We start from the raw sequence: 17663 nt of genomic DNA, 5'->3' as shown, positions 1-17663 counted from the left end.
CATATTCAGCAAAATGCTTCAGAACTCATTGGACGGCGCTTCACAGTGCAGATAAACAATGACCCGAAGAATACTGCGAAAGCAACCAGAGAGTTTAAGGGAAAGAAGTGGAATGTTATGCAATGGCCAAGTCAATCACCTGACCTAAATCCGATTGAGCATGCATTTCACTTGCTGAAGACAAAACTGAAGGGAAAATGCCCCAAGAACAAGCAGGAACTGAAGACAGTTGCAGTAAAGGCCTGGCAGAGCATCACCAGGGATGAAACCCAGCATCTGGTGATGTCTATGCGTTCCAGACTTCAGGCTGTAATTGACTGCAAAGGATTTGAAACCAAGTATTAAAAAGTGAAAGTTTGATGGATGATTGTTAATCTGTCCCATTACTTTTGGTCCCTTAAAAAGTGGGAGGCACATATACAAACTGTTATAATTCCTACACCGTGCACCTGATTTGGATGTAAGTACCCTCAGATTAAAGCTGAAAGTCTGCAGTTTAAGCACATCTTGTTGGTTTCATTTCAAATCCATTGTGGTGGTGTATAGAGCCAAAAAGATTAGAATTTTGTCAATGTCCCAATATTTATGGACCTGACTGTAGAAAGTCAAGTCCTCAGTATTTGGGGCCTCAGTACATAACAGATCCCAAGCATCCTCAGTGAAGAAGCAGGTCCCCCCCCCCCAGTTGTCAAGGGAATGCATCTTCAAATATGATCAATTCACTTTCGTGATGTTGTTAACAGATGCAGCATGGGAAAGAGATTTTTTTGCTGAAGAGACTTCTGCTTTGAGAAAAAAAAAAAAAGTGCAGATGAAATGAATTTCACATATTTAAAAAAGTGTGTAAAAATATTCAAATGCCAAGTGTGTACAGAGTGCTGCCCTGTAAAGTGAGCTGTATACTGCAGATAACTATCCAAATAGCAATCCCTTTATTGCTGACCCCGAACATTCCAAGCGGTCTGATAGTACAAAGCAATTGGTCAACATATAATTAGCTACAGTAAAGTGAAAGCCACAAACTGGGATCATCAACATCCGGAGTAAATGGGATATATATTACATTTTTAGGGTCAGTCTTTAGGCTTGTAATAAAGTGGTTTAATAATGAACATGCAGCCTGTTCATTCTGTAGTTTACTTCAAAGAAATGTGTAGGTTTTCCAGTAAGTTTGAATTTAATTTGCCCTCTGCCCTGAATGGACGCCAATCACAAAACTACAGGATATTGAGCATACACCCCCCCTTTTATTGGCGCGGTTAAGCACCAAGCAAGCAATTCAGCTGTCTTACACAATATTGGCATCAGATACCTGTGACAATTGGTTTGCTAAAGCACTGCCTCAAGCAGTTGTGCCCAAAAAGAACCACCATGGGTGAGGAGACATTTTAATGAAAGCTGCAGATTTTGGGCTTGCAGCAAAAATATGTAGTGCTCCTACCCATGGCCAGTTGTGTGGCTGTGTGGACAGCCACACAACTGGCAAAAAATGGCAAAAAATCAGCTCCAGGGGAACCAGTTCTCTGGAGAAGAGGAAGCCTACAAGACAAGGCTACACAAGCATTATATATGCCCACTGTGCCCAGCATTCAATCTTTTAGCTTATTCAATATTGGGGAATGGGTTTTTATCTACTTTAAATTCAGAGATCTGAACAATACTCACAGTTTCCTCTACTGGGCGTAAATTATTGTCCATTGACATCACGTACATCTGTACTGTAGACAAATAAGAGAAGATGTGCACCAAGTTATTGCCAACACACACAATCAAGTATCCAGACAGAAATAAAGTTTAACATAAAAGCCATAGTTTGAGGTTGTGGTCAGCTATATGAGATGAATCACCAGAAACTAGAGGTTTGGTTGCTGCACCCCATCACTCCAAGAGTTCCCAATTTGCCTGCCAGAGACTATCAGTTCTCAGGCACATGCACTAAGTATGTGACTAGGAAAGCCACTTGTACCCTCCAGGAATGCACCAGTCTTTCTGGTTGGCAATGTGTGAAATAATAGAATACAGGGAAGCTGTTCCTAAAGTCAGGGATGGCTACAAAGGTAAGGTTTACATCTAGACACAAGTTGTAGTTTTGGATTAGGTTAGGAAGAATTAGAATCCCCCCCCAGGTTTTATTGACATCCAGTCCAATTTAGTGTAACACCTTTGTCTTAAACAGGGGATACTGGTAAATTTAGCTGTGCTAGGTGGTAACTAACCCGGCTGATTTGTAGTCTTTGTGATCATTTGGGTTTTCTTCCAAGCCTGATTTAACTGTGGTTCCTCCCTTCTGTCAATAGGTGGCACTGTTGACTTTGGCATTAGTAATAATGAGCTGCAGTGAGACTAAGTTCGAAATATGCACATCTTCCAGCCAATCAGGAGTTTCAGGCCAGTGAGCATGCTGGGAAAGAGTATATATTTGGAGGAAGTCAGGTGATCAGGGTCCTCCCACCCAGACCTTGGTCTGGTGTGGATGTGTGAGGTCTGGAGTCTGAGGCCTAGGGCCTGCCAGAGAAAGATTGTTAGTCACCTGGGGGCATGAGGGGAGCTTCTTGTTGCCTGGGGGCATGAGGAAAAGGATGAAGTTCTGAGATGAAGTACCAGAGGTTACTCGTCATGAGCCGGGGACTGAAGAGGCTGGGAAAGTGGCAAGGCGGACTTGTCCAAGGAAACCCTGCACGGTGTTGTAATGTTTTGGTTGCTATAGGAGACAGCTGTTGCCTAAGGCCCTTGTTCTGTATACCTTGTGGTTTTGTTTTTGGAGACTGTTGATCTGTCTGCATATTGTCCTAGGGTGTCCTGTGCCCCAACACTCCAGAATTTTTTTTTCTGTTGTGAGCAATAAACTCACTTTTGTTCATCCTAAAAGTGACTGGTGACCATCTTTTCTACACCCACCATGCCCAAGAACCAGCACCATGATGTAAAATGTCAGCCCTCCCTGATGCTGGGGGGGTGGGGCGCACTACATTAGAAATGTTCCTTCAGGGCGACAACTGTTTCATCAGACAGGAAAGAAAATCTGCACCAAGGACAGAGAAATCATACCCCACACATCTTAAAGTAAAGTAGGGGGAAGGCTAGAAGCCGTCAACTCTCTCTGTGTCAGTTGCAAATTTACCTTCACTTCTTGTCTGGGGAAACAATTGACACTGGACAAAGTGAGGGCAAATGTGTCCAGAGCCCTGGATAGCAGTAAAAACCTGACAGTTCTAATCCATAACCCCCTATCGAAAGTTTGGCCACACACAAAGTAGCATGGAAACTATATACACACACTCCCTCACATTATTGTAAATATTTTATTCTATCTTTTCATGTGAACACTGAAGAAATGATACTTTGCTACAATGTAAAGTAGTGAGTGTACAGCTTGTATAACAGTGTAAATTTGATGTCTAAACTGCTGACAACAAAAGTGAGTACACCCCTAAGTGAAAATGTCCGAATTGGGCCCAATTAGCCATTTCCCCTCTTCGGTGTCATGTGACTCATTAGGGTTACAAGGTTTCAGTTGTGAATGGGGAGCAGGTGTGTTAAATTTGGGGTCATCGCTCTCTCTCATACTGGTCACTGGAAGTTCAACTTGGCACCTCATGGCAAAGAATTCTGAGGATCTAAAAAAAAAAAATTGTTGCTCCACATAAAGATGACCTAGGCGAAGAAGATTTCCAAGTCCCTGAAGCTGAACTGCAGCACGGGGCCAAGACCATACAGCGGTTTAACAGGACAAGTTCGACTCAGAACAGGCCTCGCCATGGTCATGGCCAAAGAAGTTGAGTGCACATGCTCAGCATCATATCCAGAGGTTGTCTTTGGGAAATAGACGTACGAGTGCTGTCAGCGGTGCTGCAGAGGTTGAAGCGGTGGGGGGGGGTCAGCCTGTCAGTGCTCAGACCATACGCCGCACACTGCATCAAATTGGTCTGCATGGCTGTCATCCCAGAAGGAAGCCTCTTCTAAAGATGATGCACAAGAAAGCCCGCAAACAGTTTGCTGAAGACAAGCAGACTAAGGACATGGATTACTTGAACCATGTCCTGTGGTCTAATGAGACCAAGATAAACTTATGTGGTTCAGATGGTGTCAAGCGTATGTGGCAGAAACCAGGTGAGGAGTACAAAGACAAGTGTGTCTTGCCTACAGTCAAGCATGGTGGTGGGTAGGGTTGTCCCGATACCGATACTAGTATCGGTATCGGGACCGATACCGATCATTTGCGCAAGTACTTTTACTCGCACAAATGCTCCCGATGCTTGATCCAACACTTGGGAGAGGCCGAGTCAGAGGCTGCGTGCAACCGGAAGTCGGCGGGTGGAGTCAGTGGGCGGGGTCAATGGGCGGAGAGGGCGGGCTGAGTCAGCGGAGTGGAGAGCAAGTCCATAAGAGCAGTGGAACTAGCTAGGTAAGCTGGCAGAGGTGCAGGGCGCAGCCGCATCAGGATCGGTGACCAGAGCCGTCGCATTCGGTCACCATTAGTAGTATGCCAGCAGCGGACATTAGCAGTAAGCCAGCAGCAGACATCTTGTTACACCCAGCCCATATAGTTTGGGCTGGGTGTAACAAGATGTCCGCTGCTGGTTTACTGTGGCCGAGTGCAAGGTGTACCAAGATGGGCGTCGCAGCATAGCATTACAAAATAAATCCTTTCCTCTCATGTAATTTTTTGCTGCATTTCAGTGCCTGCCCATCAGTGCCATCTATCAGTGCTCATAAGTGCCATCTATCAGTGCCAGCCATCTGTCAGTGCCCATAAGTGCCACCTATCAGTGCCATCTATTAGTGCCGGCCACCTATCAGTGCCATCTATCAGTGCCAGCCACCTATCAGTGCCCATAAGTGCCGCCTATCAGTGCCAGCCACCTGTCAGTGCCGCCTATCAGTGCCAGCATTAGTGCCAGCAATCCATGCCAGCCACCTATCAGTGCCCATCAGTCAGTGCCACCTATCAGTGCCAGCCATCAGTCAGTGCAACCTATCAATGCCCATCAGTCAAACTGTCACATGACATTAAAAAAAGTATCGGTAATCGGTATCGGCGATAACTTAAAAAAAGTATCGGTACTTGTACTCGGTCTTAAGAAAGTGGTATCGGGACAACCCTAATGGTGGGAGTGTCATGGTCTGGGGCTGCATGAGTGCTGCTGGCACTGGGGAGTTACAGTTCATTGAGGGAACCATGAATGCCAACATGTACTCTGACATACTGAAGCAGAGCATGATCCCCTTCCCTTCAGAGACTGGGCCGCAGGGCAGTATTCCAACATAACGACCCCAAACACACCTCCAAGACGACCACTGCCTTGCTAAAGAAGCTGAGGGTAAAGGTGATGGACTGGCCAAGTATGTCTCCAGACCTAAACCCTATTGAGCATCTGTGGGGCATCCTCAAATAGAAGGTGGAGGAGTGCAAGGTCTATAACATCCACCAGCTCTGATCTCGTCATGGAGAAGTGAAAGGACTCCAATGGCAACCTGTGAAGCTCTGGTGAACTCCATGCCCAAGTGGGTTAAGGCAGTGCTGAAAAAAAAAAAAGTGGCCACACAATAGACACTTTGGGCCCAATTTGGACATTTTCACTTAGGGGTGCATGTGTACTCACTTTTGTTGCCAGCGGTTTAGACAATGGCTGTGTGTTTTGTTATTTTGAGGGGACAGCAAATTTACACTGTTATGCAAGCTGTACACGCACTACTTTACATTGTAGCAACATGTCATCACATAAAGATATAATAAAATATTTACAAAAATGTGAGGGGTGTACTCAAAAAAAAAAAAAAGTACCTTTCTGGCCACCCTTGTACAGTCTCTTGTCTGTCAGGATGAAGACAGAATTGCCAGTTGGAGCGAGGACCACAGACCTGCGAGCTGTGTAGTTGTAGCTCCTACTGACAGCTCTGACAAGGAGAAACACTGGAGTTGGTTCTTTCACCTCTGGCACCTGTATAGATGGAGGGCAATTAGAGACAAAATGGTTAATGCATTGATTGGCATATTGTAATACCAGATGGAAGTCTAAGGCTGGTGTAGCACCCTGATGTTTAGGCAGGGTTGCTAGTACATTTACCCGCCAGGCATAGTTGCCTTAGCCAATTGTTAGGGGATCAATTGATTCCACCCCAGTTCTGGAATTGCTGCACTTCTCCCTTCTGTCACTAGATGGACGGGTATCTGGTGACATTAGATAAGACGAGGGTGTTGCAAGGACAGATTAGGAATGAATAGGGAATCTCAGCCATTGGGAAGGGATCTTCTTGGGTCCCTTGGCCTGCTGGGATAGCCTATTTGGGTGAGGTTAGGTTATCTGGGTTCTGTGTTACTTGGTTGGCTGTCTGGGTGGACGTGTGTTGTGCTGCTCTGGGCTGCTAGGCCAGAGCCTGATGCCTATTCTGGGCACATCTGGCTGCTAGGCTGTCTGAGGGCCTATCCAGAAGCAAGAGAGCAGCGTAGGGTTGGGACTGCAGCTTGCAGTCCAACCCTAAGTGATGGTTCTGCTGGCTGGAGAACCTGTCATGAGTTGGAGGTAGAAGGGATGCTGTTGCCACTAAGGGACCATCCACTTTTTTACCTGGGACCACATTGAGTAGCTAAAGCAAGTACTAGAGCAGTATTCTCACCAACCAGGGATGGTGAAGAATTGGGAAACTTCAGCAGGTGTCAAGCCAGCGAAGGCAACGCTTGCAGAGCAGCTTTGTGTGCCAAGCTAGGGACCGAGCAGGCCGGTGGGGTGACGCATGAGGAAGATACTCAGTGAGAAGGTTGGAAGAGCTCAGGAGATCCAGTGGCAGTGGATCAGCAAGTCTAGTGAGAGAGACTGGGAGCTCAGTGGAGTGAAGATCTACAAGAAGTGATTGTAGAGGAAGTACAGAAGTTCCTTACAGCTTGTGTTAGAAACTGTTCTAAGACTGTGCCATAGGAGACAGCGATCCTACACATGCAGATGTGGTGTCTTGCTGGATGCCTTTCCCTTCATGGCTGTTTACCGATAGAAGTCGGAGTCTGCTAATTCACATTGCAACTACTAAAGAGTGTCCTGGCCCTAAACCCTCTCTCCCACAGTTCTGTTCAAGAGACAATAAATCTCTTTGCATTCAAGAAGTGTCCGGCGCCAGGCCCGGACTGGGACAAAAAATAGGCCCGGGCAATTTAGATTGAGCAGCCAATTTTTCCAGCAACCGCCCATTCGCGAGGGTGGTTGGTGACGTGATAATTACGGAGTCAGTCCTCCGCACTGTAATGTAATAGGGGCACTGTGATATAAAGGGGACTGCACTGTAAATGAAACTGTAATGATTACAGTCCCCCTTTACAGTGCAGTTCCCTTTTCATCACAGTGCCCCTACCAATCACAGTCCCCCCATTACAGTGCCCCTTGCAGTCATGCCTCTCATTTTTCTACGTAATCACAGTGGCTCCTTTTACTCTCTGCCTCCCCTGCACAGTCCTACCTTTGGCAGGGCAGAGGCAGGATTCAGCCTGTGTGTCCTCTACCGTCTCTCCCACCCTTCCAATGTCATTCTATAAGCAGAGTAAGGGGCGGGAGGAGCTGTAGATCAGGATCATATTAACAAACGGGTGATTACCTGCTTGTTGTTATGAAAAGACTCCCACTTTATTGAACCTGTATTATCATTGATTAGGTCCTTCTGCACCCAGGCTTTGTTCTCTTCTTTTTTCGCCTATAATATTTTAGGTTTTCCCATCTTCCATTTTTCTTTTTTTCCTCTCTCCGGTTTTTCATTTTTATCCTTTATTTATTATTATTTTTTATTTCTCCTTTTCTCCTTTTCGTTTTATTATTATTTATTTTTATATTTATGTTTTATTATTTTTATATTTATTATTATTTTTTCACACTTTATTTATTTATTTATTTTTTATTACTTAGGTAATTTTCTTTACTTCTTTTTTTATCCATTGCGAATTAGATGCTGTTTCTCCGCATCCAGTTAGCAATAGCAGGAGGTTTTGACTGGCTCTCTATGGAGTTGGTTCACACATCTTCGCTGTGGCTCTGGTACGAATTTGCACAGGAGCCCTGTACATCTTTTGGTCCATTTCAGGTCCAAATTCAGCTAAAAATTCAGGCTAAAATCGGGCCTGAAACTGAACCAGGATGCACCAGATCCCTGCGGCAATGAAGTGAACCCAGCTTAAAGCTATCCATATGTTCAATTTTTGTTGTATTCATACATTCAAATTGCTAATCATGAAGTTAGTTTGTTTTCAACCATAGTGAGGAAAAAATTTAAAGGAGCAGGATGAACATTTTTCTCACATGAACAAATTTCTAACAGTGTATGTGGTTTTTGTTTGAGAAATTAGTCATTATAAACTTGAATTTTAAAAGCGAAAGAAAAATGTTGAAGCACATTTGTCAAGTCATCGATGTACTGAGAATGTTTGGACGTTTGAAAATCTACTACTGTATGGCCAGCTTTAGACTGTAAGTCTTAAAGTGGAGCACCAAGCGATAAACCTCTACCAGACAGCAAAGCAAGAAGGTGACCTCAAGTAAAGTCCAGTTACCTGTAGTTTATGGTTTTCTGTAATGGCAGCAGACTCCCTGAATTATCACTAGGGAGGAGCCGAACACCCCCCCCCCCCCCCGTTCGGTTCGCATCCAGAACATGCGAACAGGCAAAAATTTTGTTCAAACACGCGAACACCATTAAAGTCTATGGGACACGAACATGAAAAATCAAAAGTGCTAATTTTAAAGGCTTATATGCAATTTATTGTCATAAAAAGTGTTTGGGGACTCGGGTCCTGCAAAAAACACGGGGAAAGCCATAGGGATATCCCAGTGCATCTCCATTATATAAGAACTGTCACCTCAACAGAAGTGTCAGACAGCGAAACACTCCCACTGGGGCGGATCGTGCGGAGGACGAAGGTGGAGAAGAAGCTGGAGGAAGATGCCGGACGAGAAGACCGGAGAAGGAAGCGGAGGAAGACGCGGGGAAGAAGAAGATGCAGGAAGAAGAACACCGAAGGAAGACCAGAAGAAGGAAGATGGAAGAAGAAACGGGGAAAGAAGAAGAAATTAATAAAGGAATTGTCAAAAACCATCTCTTGTCTTTAACATTTTTGACACTTTTTTGTGAAATGGTAGGGGTACATTTGTACCCCATTACCAATTCACACTGGGGGGGTGGCCGGGATCTGGGGTCCCCTTGTTAAAGGGGGCTTCCGGATTCCGATAAGCCCCTCACCCGCAGACCCTCACAACCACCGGGCAAGGGTTGTGGGGATGAGGCCCTTCTCCCCATCAACTTGGGGACAAGGTGCTTTGGGGGGCTACCCCAAAGCACCCTCCCAATGTTGAGGGCATGTGGCCTGGTATGGTTCAGGAGGGGGGGCGCTCTCTCATTCCCCCCCCCTCTTTTCCTGCGGCCTACCAGGTTGCATGCTCGGATAAGGGTCTGGTATGCATTTTTGGGGGGACCCCACGCCATTTTAAAAAAAAAATTTGGCACGGTGTTTCCCTTAAAATCCATACCAGACCTGAAGGGTCTGGTATGGATTTTGAGGGGGACCTTCACGCCATTTTTTAACAAAATTTTGGCATGGGGTTTCCCTAATATCCATACCAGAACTGAAGGGCCTGGTATGGAATTTAGGGGGACCCCACACATTTTTTTTTTTTAATCTTGGTTCAGGGTTCCCCTGTGGGCAAATTCCATGCCGTTTTTATCAATGCACTTATATGTATTGCCAGACCGACAATTTATTATAGCCGGCACTAGCGCTAGCACTTTTACTTTTATATGAATTTTTTCCTTTAGAAATGTCATTTTGCTCTCAGACTGTTCTAAACACGGGAAACATGCGCCCCTTTACAGGCATACTATAGACACCCCCCAGGTACGAAATTTAAAGGAATATTACACTTTTATTGTTTCACTTTAAGCATTATTAAAATCACTGCTCCCGAAAAACAGCCATTTTTAAAACTTTTTTTTTGTGTTGATACATGTCCCCTGGGGCAGACCCAGGTCCCCAAACCCTTTTTATGACAATAACTTGCATATAAGCCTTTAAAATTAGCACTTTAGATTTCTCCCATAGACTTTTAAAGGGTGTTCCGCGGCTTTCGAATTTGCCGCGAACACCCCAAATTGTTCGTATTCAGCGAACGGGCGAACAGCCAATGTTCGAGTCGAACTCATGCTCGACCCGAACATAAAGCCCATCCCTAATTATCACTGATTGTAGTATACACGGTTCTTAAAGATCAGGGTGAGTAAGGATGTTTTTGGGTTGAATGTGCACGTTAAATTTTTTAGAAAATTAACCCTTACTGTTTAAATTTGTTTTTCTATATAATAATAAAAAAAATTTAAAAAAAATTGTATTGATGATTGTTATATATTTTTCTTAATTAGAAGGCTTGTACCTCAAGTTGACAGCATTCCCTGAGGAAGCCCAGGATGTGGGCGAAACATGTTGGGAATTCCATCTAAAGTGCTGTATCCATAAGAACCATGTTTTGTGTACTTGCTATGATTGTTTAGACAATGTTTTATCTCTGTTCAATAAAATTTTATACTATTCCTCTGGATCACTGGATCATATTTGCGCGTTAAAAATCCCACACATCCTCTTGTATCTATTTGAAGTGCATTTGTCAGGTCATCGATGTACTGAGAATTTTTAGATGTTTGAAAATCTGCCTACTGTATGGCCAGCTTTAGACTAAAGGTATAAGTCTTAAAGTGGAGCACCAACCACTAAACCTCTACCAGACAGCAAATGAAGAAGGTGACCTCAACTAAAGTACAGTTGAAGTTCTGGTAATTTCTGTATTACAGTTATTACCTAATCACCATCAGATCGATGCTCCATTCATGTAGGCAAGTATGATTCTTGGGGGAGGAGGATAAATAAAAAAGCCATACTTCTTTTAAATACTCTGTGCTAAAAGGAGGATAAAGAGCTGGACTGTTGTGGAACTGAACAGGCAGGCAGTGGTCTAACATGCCTCCTGCTCAGGGCTCCAATCAGGAAAAAAATCCGACTGCACGCGTTTCATTTTTTTTTTTAAAGAATGTAAATGTAACATTTCACATTCTTGATATATGCCTACTATACTATGTATTTGTATGAAAACGTATCCTGTTCTTTGTATTGCTTTCTTTATGTGAAAACCATCCATGAAAACCATGCAACCTGCCAGTCCCTCTGCTTTCCAATTAAAAAATTGACCAGACTAGGCATGAGAGCACAGCTTGGTCAGTTATCTAGCTGTGCCGAGAACTCATCCTGCTCTCTTCCAATGACCCCCCCCTGCGCAACCATTCACTGGGAAGACCAGCGTGGTGCGTTTTCTCCTTCCCTATAGATCAGTTCATTTTGACAGCACCAGGTCCCGCTGTGAGAGTTCAATGTCTCAGTGGAAAAGTAAGGGGGGTGGGGAAGTATACTGTCTACCTCATTTGTGTGGATGCAAAAAAAAAAGTTGTAGTTTCAGAGTACATACACACACACACACCTTTTGACCCTCTGTTAGTGTCTTTAACGCTTGTAACCAAGACAGGAAGATGGGACTACAATGAGAAGTGACAACTGATACCTTCCAACCCTTCATCATTCTACCTAAAGCAAGTTTAGCCTTGAGATGTACTTTAATGGCACTACCACCAACCAGTCCCCATTATGGAGAGGTGTGCATTCTCCTTACCCAGTCTGGTATAGTCCCTTGGCTGGCTGCCATACTAGTTAGCTCATAAACTTGTTATTGTGCGTATAAACATTTATGTAATGGAAACAGGTGGAATAAATACAAACATATCTGTTCTGCTCATCAGACACAAGTTCAACCCACTGGATGAGTCCTTCAGCCAATGCTGACTGCCAATCAAGGCCTTCCTGTAAAGGGCACTACTTCTTCTACCCCCTGTTACACCACAGCTAGAAGTAAAAATATCTCAACACTAACCTGAAATTCATAGGTTTTAAAGATGTCACCAGGTGGGACTTGCTCAGTGATAACAGTGTAGTTTGTTTTACCAACTTCAAGGATGGCCTGAACATTCACGGGATCGGTGTGTCGTTTGACTGTCAGACATGCCTTTCCTGTCTCTCCACTCTTCAGGAGGCTAGGGATGGAAACTGAAATTCGTCTGCCAAAAAAAAAAAAAATTATATATATATATATATATATATATATATATATATATATATATATAAATAAAATAAAATAAATAGGCACTCAGTACACGTCCCAGAATTGTATCTGTTGAAGGATCCTTTGTCATGATGAAAGCTGCCTACAACCAGAGCAAAGTCCACCCACACTATACTTTCATCATAGGTCTGCTTCTTTGAAGAACATTTCACTGTATATCAGAACAATTCTCATTTATTTTGGTCCAGCGCTTTCATGTAGAACCCCATAGTGCTATTGTTTGTTAAATTTAGTTTTTGGCCTCCCTGTAGTCAGGGAGAGCATTGCTTTGTTAGGACTCCTCTTTGCTCTGTAGTTACGGGCTCAATTACTCCCCCCTGTTTCCCAAGGGACCCTGGGACATAGTGGGTGGGAGAATATGACCTCAGCCTGCATGTTAATAGTTCTCCAGCCAATCCCTGGTCAATATAGCAAATGACCAGCAGGGGGCTGAGGGAGGTATAAAGGGGCAAGAGTCAAGAGCAGAGGTCTCTTGTTCCTGAGGGAGTAAGACCCAGCCTGAAGGCTATGAACTACACCCGCATCCCTGGGACATCTGCCTGGAATGAAAACACCTTTTGTGGGAATCCAGCTTTGGCTTGGCTGGGGAACCTCTGTTCCATCCTCCTGGAGCATTTACAGAAAGCCTCCTAAAGATGCAGGACACAAGCAACTGGAGTGTAGAAGTTGACTAACATTGCACGTGGCTGCCAAGTGATCAGGAAATAGCAAGTACCAGCCTTCTGGATCTAAAGACTTTCTGAGAGATCAGCAGTTACCATTTATACACTCTGGACTGCATGCCTGTCAAGAGCCTCTGTTTTGTATTCTGTTTTGTACTCTTCATCTGTACACTAACTCTTCAGGGTGAAGACACCTCCTTTAGTGTCCTCATTTTCAGGTTTACAGTTACTGGAGTAGGCTCACCATCACCCTATCCATCACCCTATCCAAGTTCTACCCAAAAATAAAAAGAGCTGCATAGTCCATTTACTGACTGTGGAAAACATTGTGTGCCTGGCTGCCAAGTGCCTATCAGAGAATTGAACATGGGATCAAACCGCCAGACCAATCCAGTCTGTCCACTAAATCAGATAGATAAAGGAAATAATAACTGTAAGCGCAAGTACAACAATGCATACAATACTTAGGATGTATGGGCTAGCTAGGCATTAAGGCCATAGCTATAATACTGGCAGTCCAGGGGTTAAGTCGGTATCTGACAGTTCAGAGTATATAAAAAAACTGGTATAGTGGTTGATCTGAAAGGCGGCTGCTGTCCTCAGAGAGCTGGCTCTGTGGTAGGCAAGAAAGGGGTAAAGAAGGGAAGCGCCACCTAAGTGCAGTATTAGTATGTATTTTAATGACACATCGTATAGTAAAAACGTACAGGAAAGACATAGATAAAAAGCTTATCTGTGGGTGGGTGGTCCGTGATGGATTCCTCAAGTCCCAATCTGGATGGTGCTACAGAGGTGTAGAGCTGCGGATGGATGGTTTTCGGCCAGGGTTTCTTCCTGTGGCCATCTGGGAGAAGCTGGGGCCGGCGTGGAGTGCACGGAGGGCGTGCGCAATGTCACGGGTCATCCAACAGCTTTCGGGTACACTTCCGGTGGAGGGCTTACACCGAAGGAGAGATCTGGTAGTGGATAGGCTACGCGCTCGGAGCAGCTGCTCCTTCAATAGGCCTCCGTGCACTCCACGCCACCCCCAGCTTCTCCCTGATGGCCACAGGAAGAACCCCTGGCCGAAAACCATCCATCCGCAGCTCTACACCTCTGTAGCACCAACAAAGGGTGGAATAGCAAGGAACATGCAATTAAGCTGTAATAAAATCTTGAAATGTGCTAAAAGAAAGCAGAACATCAAGTTATGGATTCTGTTCATGTGTCCTTGACTGATGGTTTAGATTAGAGAGCCGTAACCACAAATCTTTACACAGGATATAGGGGTGCCATGAACATTTTCAGATATAAAAGTTTAGATTTAAAATTTGTCCCAGAGAGCATGAGTTTCAATATAAAAATTTGACATGTACTCAATGGCGTGAACATTATATGGCTCAAATCTCAGGATGATGGGCAATAACTAAGGGAAGCAGAGAAACAAAGGTTAAGACAGTAACATTTGGCATCACTAGTGCCTCCTGTTGTAGAGCAGAAATAAAGTGTGAACCTCCATGACTGCTGAGGCGCAATGGGCCTAGGTCCCAATTAACGTAACACAATGGGATCAAGTCCCCCACCACCCTTGCCCTTTACCCCAATAAATAAGACACTTACAACCATTAGGTTGGAAAGGGCAAGGCCACAGCTTTATTAAATTCCAACACATAACATGTGAACATATTCAACCAGTCACAGTCATACTTTGAGCACTTAACCAAAAGAGGGAAGTGGGGCCTGTCCTTACCTTAAGTGCTGGACAGACAGCCTACTTCCAATTTTCCCATCAAGGGCATAGCCCATTACAGCAACTTTAACTGCTGGCAAGGTCAAGAAAACCGCAACAAGCTGCGACATACCATAACATGGGAAAAAGGGGGCGGGAGGGTGGGCATCTCTTCCAAAAGACCCAGAATTCCCTGGGGCACGCGTTCCCTGAGCTCAGGTCCATCCCAACCCAACTGTCCCAACCAATCGTTCTCCTTGTCATCCACCTAGCCATGCCCACATCAGTCAAGGCTCTCTTTCCCTAGGGGGCTCAAGAGGCCTTCATAATCCTGTCTGCTCTCCGTTTAGATTGATCAGTCTGTAGTTTGAAGGCCAATCTGATCAGATTGATTATACCTCCCAACTTTTTTTAAATGGAAACAAGGGACACCTAATTTGCAAAATTATGTAGGCAAAGGACACACCCCCTGCAAGGAGACTTATATATTAGGTCAGAACTGCCTTTATTCTTTGTGGCATAGATTCAACAAGGTGTTGGAAACATTCCTCAGATTTTGGTCCATAGTGACAAATTTGTCAGCTGCACATCCACGATGTGAATCTCCTGCTCCACCATATCCCAAAGGTGCTCTATATACAATTAAGATCTGGTGAGTGTGGAGGCCATTGGAGTACAGTGACCTCATTATCCAGTGGTGAGAGGATTGGAGCTTTGTGGTGCATTATACTCCTGGAAGGAGCTATCAGAAGATGTGGACACTGTAGTCATAAAGGGATGGACATGGTCAGCAACAATACTCAGGTAGGTCGTGGAGTTTAAATGATGCTCAATTGGTACTAAGGGGCCCAAAGTGTGCCAAGAAAATATCCTCCACACCATTACACCACCACCACCAGCCTGAACCGGTGATACAAGGCAGGATGGATCCATGCTTTCATGTTTACACCAAATTCTGACCCTACCATCTGAATGTCGCAGCTAAAAGCAAGACTAAGACCAGGCAACGTTTTTCCAATCTTCTATTGTCCAATTTTGGTGAGCCTGTGCGAATTGTAGCCTCAGTTTCCTGTTCTTAGCCGACAGCAGTTGCACCCAGTGTCTTCTGCTGCTATAGCCCATCTGCTTCAAGGCTCGATGTGTTGTGCATTCAGAGATGGTATTCTTCATACCTTGAGTGTAACGAGTGGCTATTTGAGTTACTGTTGCCTTTCTATCATCTGGAACCAGTCTGCCCATTATCCTTTGATTTCAACAAGGCATTTTCCTCCACACAACTGCCGCTTACTGGATATTTTCTCTTTTTCGGACCAATCTCTGTAAACCCGAGAGATGGTTGTGTGTGAAAATCTCAGGAGATCAGCAGTTTTAGAAATACTCAGACCAGTCCGACTGGCACCACCAACCTTAGCAGGTTCAAAGTCACTTAAATCCCCTTTCTTCCCCATTCTGATGTTTGGTTTGAATTTCAGCAAGTCGCCTTCACCACGCAATTTGTGCTACAAAGCAATTGAACAGGTGTAGCTAATAAAGTGGCCTGTGAATGTACAACTATATAGATCAGACCAAAATGAGGAGGAAATAGGGACAGAGGGACTATGTTCCAAATCAGGGGCAGTCCCTTGAAATGAGACAGTTGGGAGATATGTATTATGAACTGCATAGACCCTGCATAGGCCCCTTGATTGGGTAGGCCCTTGCATTGTTCTATAAGTATGACCAGCTTTAGGGGCTGGAAAGGATTCTGCATGTCAGAAAAGCAGAGGAGTGCGGACCAGTAATCACAAGTTATCAAACCTTTGTGCCAGTTGGGTTTTAAAGACAGAAAGTGGGAGAATTCAGTACCCCATTTTTATTTAATAAACCCCATTTAACCTCTTGCTGACCAGCCGCTGCAGTTAAACTGCAGCAGAATGGCTCGGCTGTGCAAATTGTCTTACCGGAATGTCGGTCCCTTTAAAGCCTATAGCAGGCACGCGCCCGCGGCCGGCCACCTGCGATCGCTCCACAGAGAGCCACAACGGGAATATGTCAATGTAAACAAACAGATCCCCGTTCTGACAGGGAAGTAGAGAGATCGTCTGTTCCTAGTGATCAGGAACAGCGATCTCTCTACTCCATCAGTCCCCTCCCCCCACAGTTATAAACACCTCCCAGGGTACATTTAACACCTTGATCGCCCCCTAGTGTTAACCCCTTCCCTGTCAGTGACATTTATACAGTAAGCAGCGGCTATTTTTAGCTCTGATCGCTGTATAAATGTCAATGGTCCCAAAAAAATTTTTTTTTTAAAGTCAAAAGTGTCCGATCTGTCTGCTGCAATCCAAAAAAAAAAAGCAGATCGCTGCCATTACTAGTAAAAAATTTATATATAAAATAAAAAAAAATGTCATAAATCTATCCCCTATTTTGTAGGCATGATCAATATATGCCTATTGCGATTTATTTTTACCAAAAATGTGAATACATATTGGCCTAAATATATAACACCTTTAGGATGAATTAGAGCAGAGCTTGCGAGCCAGGCCTTCTCGTCCACCTCAGTGCCTGACCCCACAAATGCGCTTCTGGAAGAATGGTCAAACATTCCCATAGACACTCCTAAAAACCTTATGGACAGCTTTCCCAAAAGAGTTGAAGTTGTTATAGCTACAAAAGGGTGGGCCAACTCGATATTAAACCCTACGGACTAAGACTGGGATGCCATTAAAGTGCATGTGTGTCATGTGTAAAGGCAGGTGTCCCAATAGTTTTGGTAATGTAGTGTATATTCCTGTTGATAAGTAATGTGATCTACAGGAAGGTTTTCAGCTAGTTAAATGGGTTTTTATTGTATTTTTCAATAAAAATATGTTTGCGTGTTTTTTTGATAGGTTTTTGTGGATCCCTGAGCACCATCAAAATCCAATTGTTCTTAATACTTGTCTACACTAAACTGTAGGACACGGTACTTGTACATCCACCCACATCAGTGCCTGACCTCACAAATGCACTTTTGGAAGAATGGTGAAACATTCCCATAGACACACTCCTAAACCTTGTTTACAGTAGGGTGCCCACATGTCCTGGATTGCCCAGGATTATCCCGTAATTGACATCTGT

At 44.3% G+C, this 17663-nt stretch overlaps 1 protein-coding gene across 1 annotated transcript in view; it reads right to left on the bottom strand.

Annotated features, from left to right (window-relative positions):
* LOC141106648 (alpha-2-macroglobulin-like) overlaps positions 1–17663 on the bottom strand; it is a 129339-nt gene that overhangs the window by 91256 nt on the left and 20420 nt on the right. Inside the window, exons 2-4 of the mRNA XM_073597593.1 lie at positions 11943–12126; positions 5786–5942; positions 1666–1718 (exon numbers count right to left, since the gene is read on the bottom strand). Coding sequence (XP_073453694.1) covers positions 1666–1718; positions 5786–5942; positions 11943–12126 — 394 coding nt within the window. The remainder of the gene's footprint in view (positions 1–1665; positions 1719–5785; positions 5943–11942; positions 12127–17663) is intronic.

Source organism: Aquarana catesbeiana, linkage group LG08, assembly GCF_042186555.1.
Source record: "Aquarana catesbeiana isolate 2022-GZ linkage group LG08, ASM4218655v1, whole genome shotgun sequence".
Classification (NCBI taxonomy): Eukaryota; Metazoa; Chordata; class Amphibia; order Anura; family Ranidae; genus Aquarana; species Aquarana catesbeiana.
This window is presented reverse-complemented; position numbering and strand designations above follow the sequence as displayed.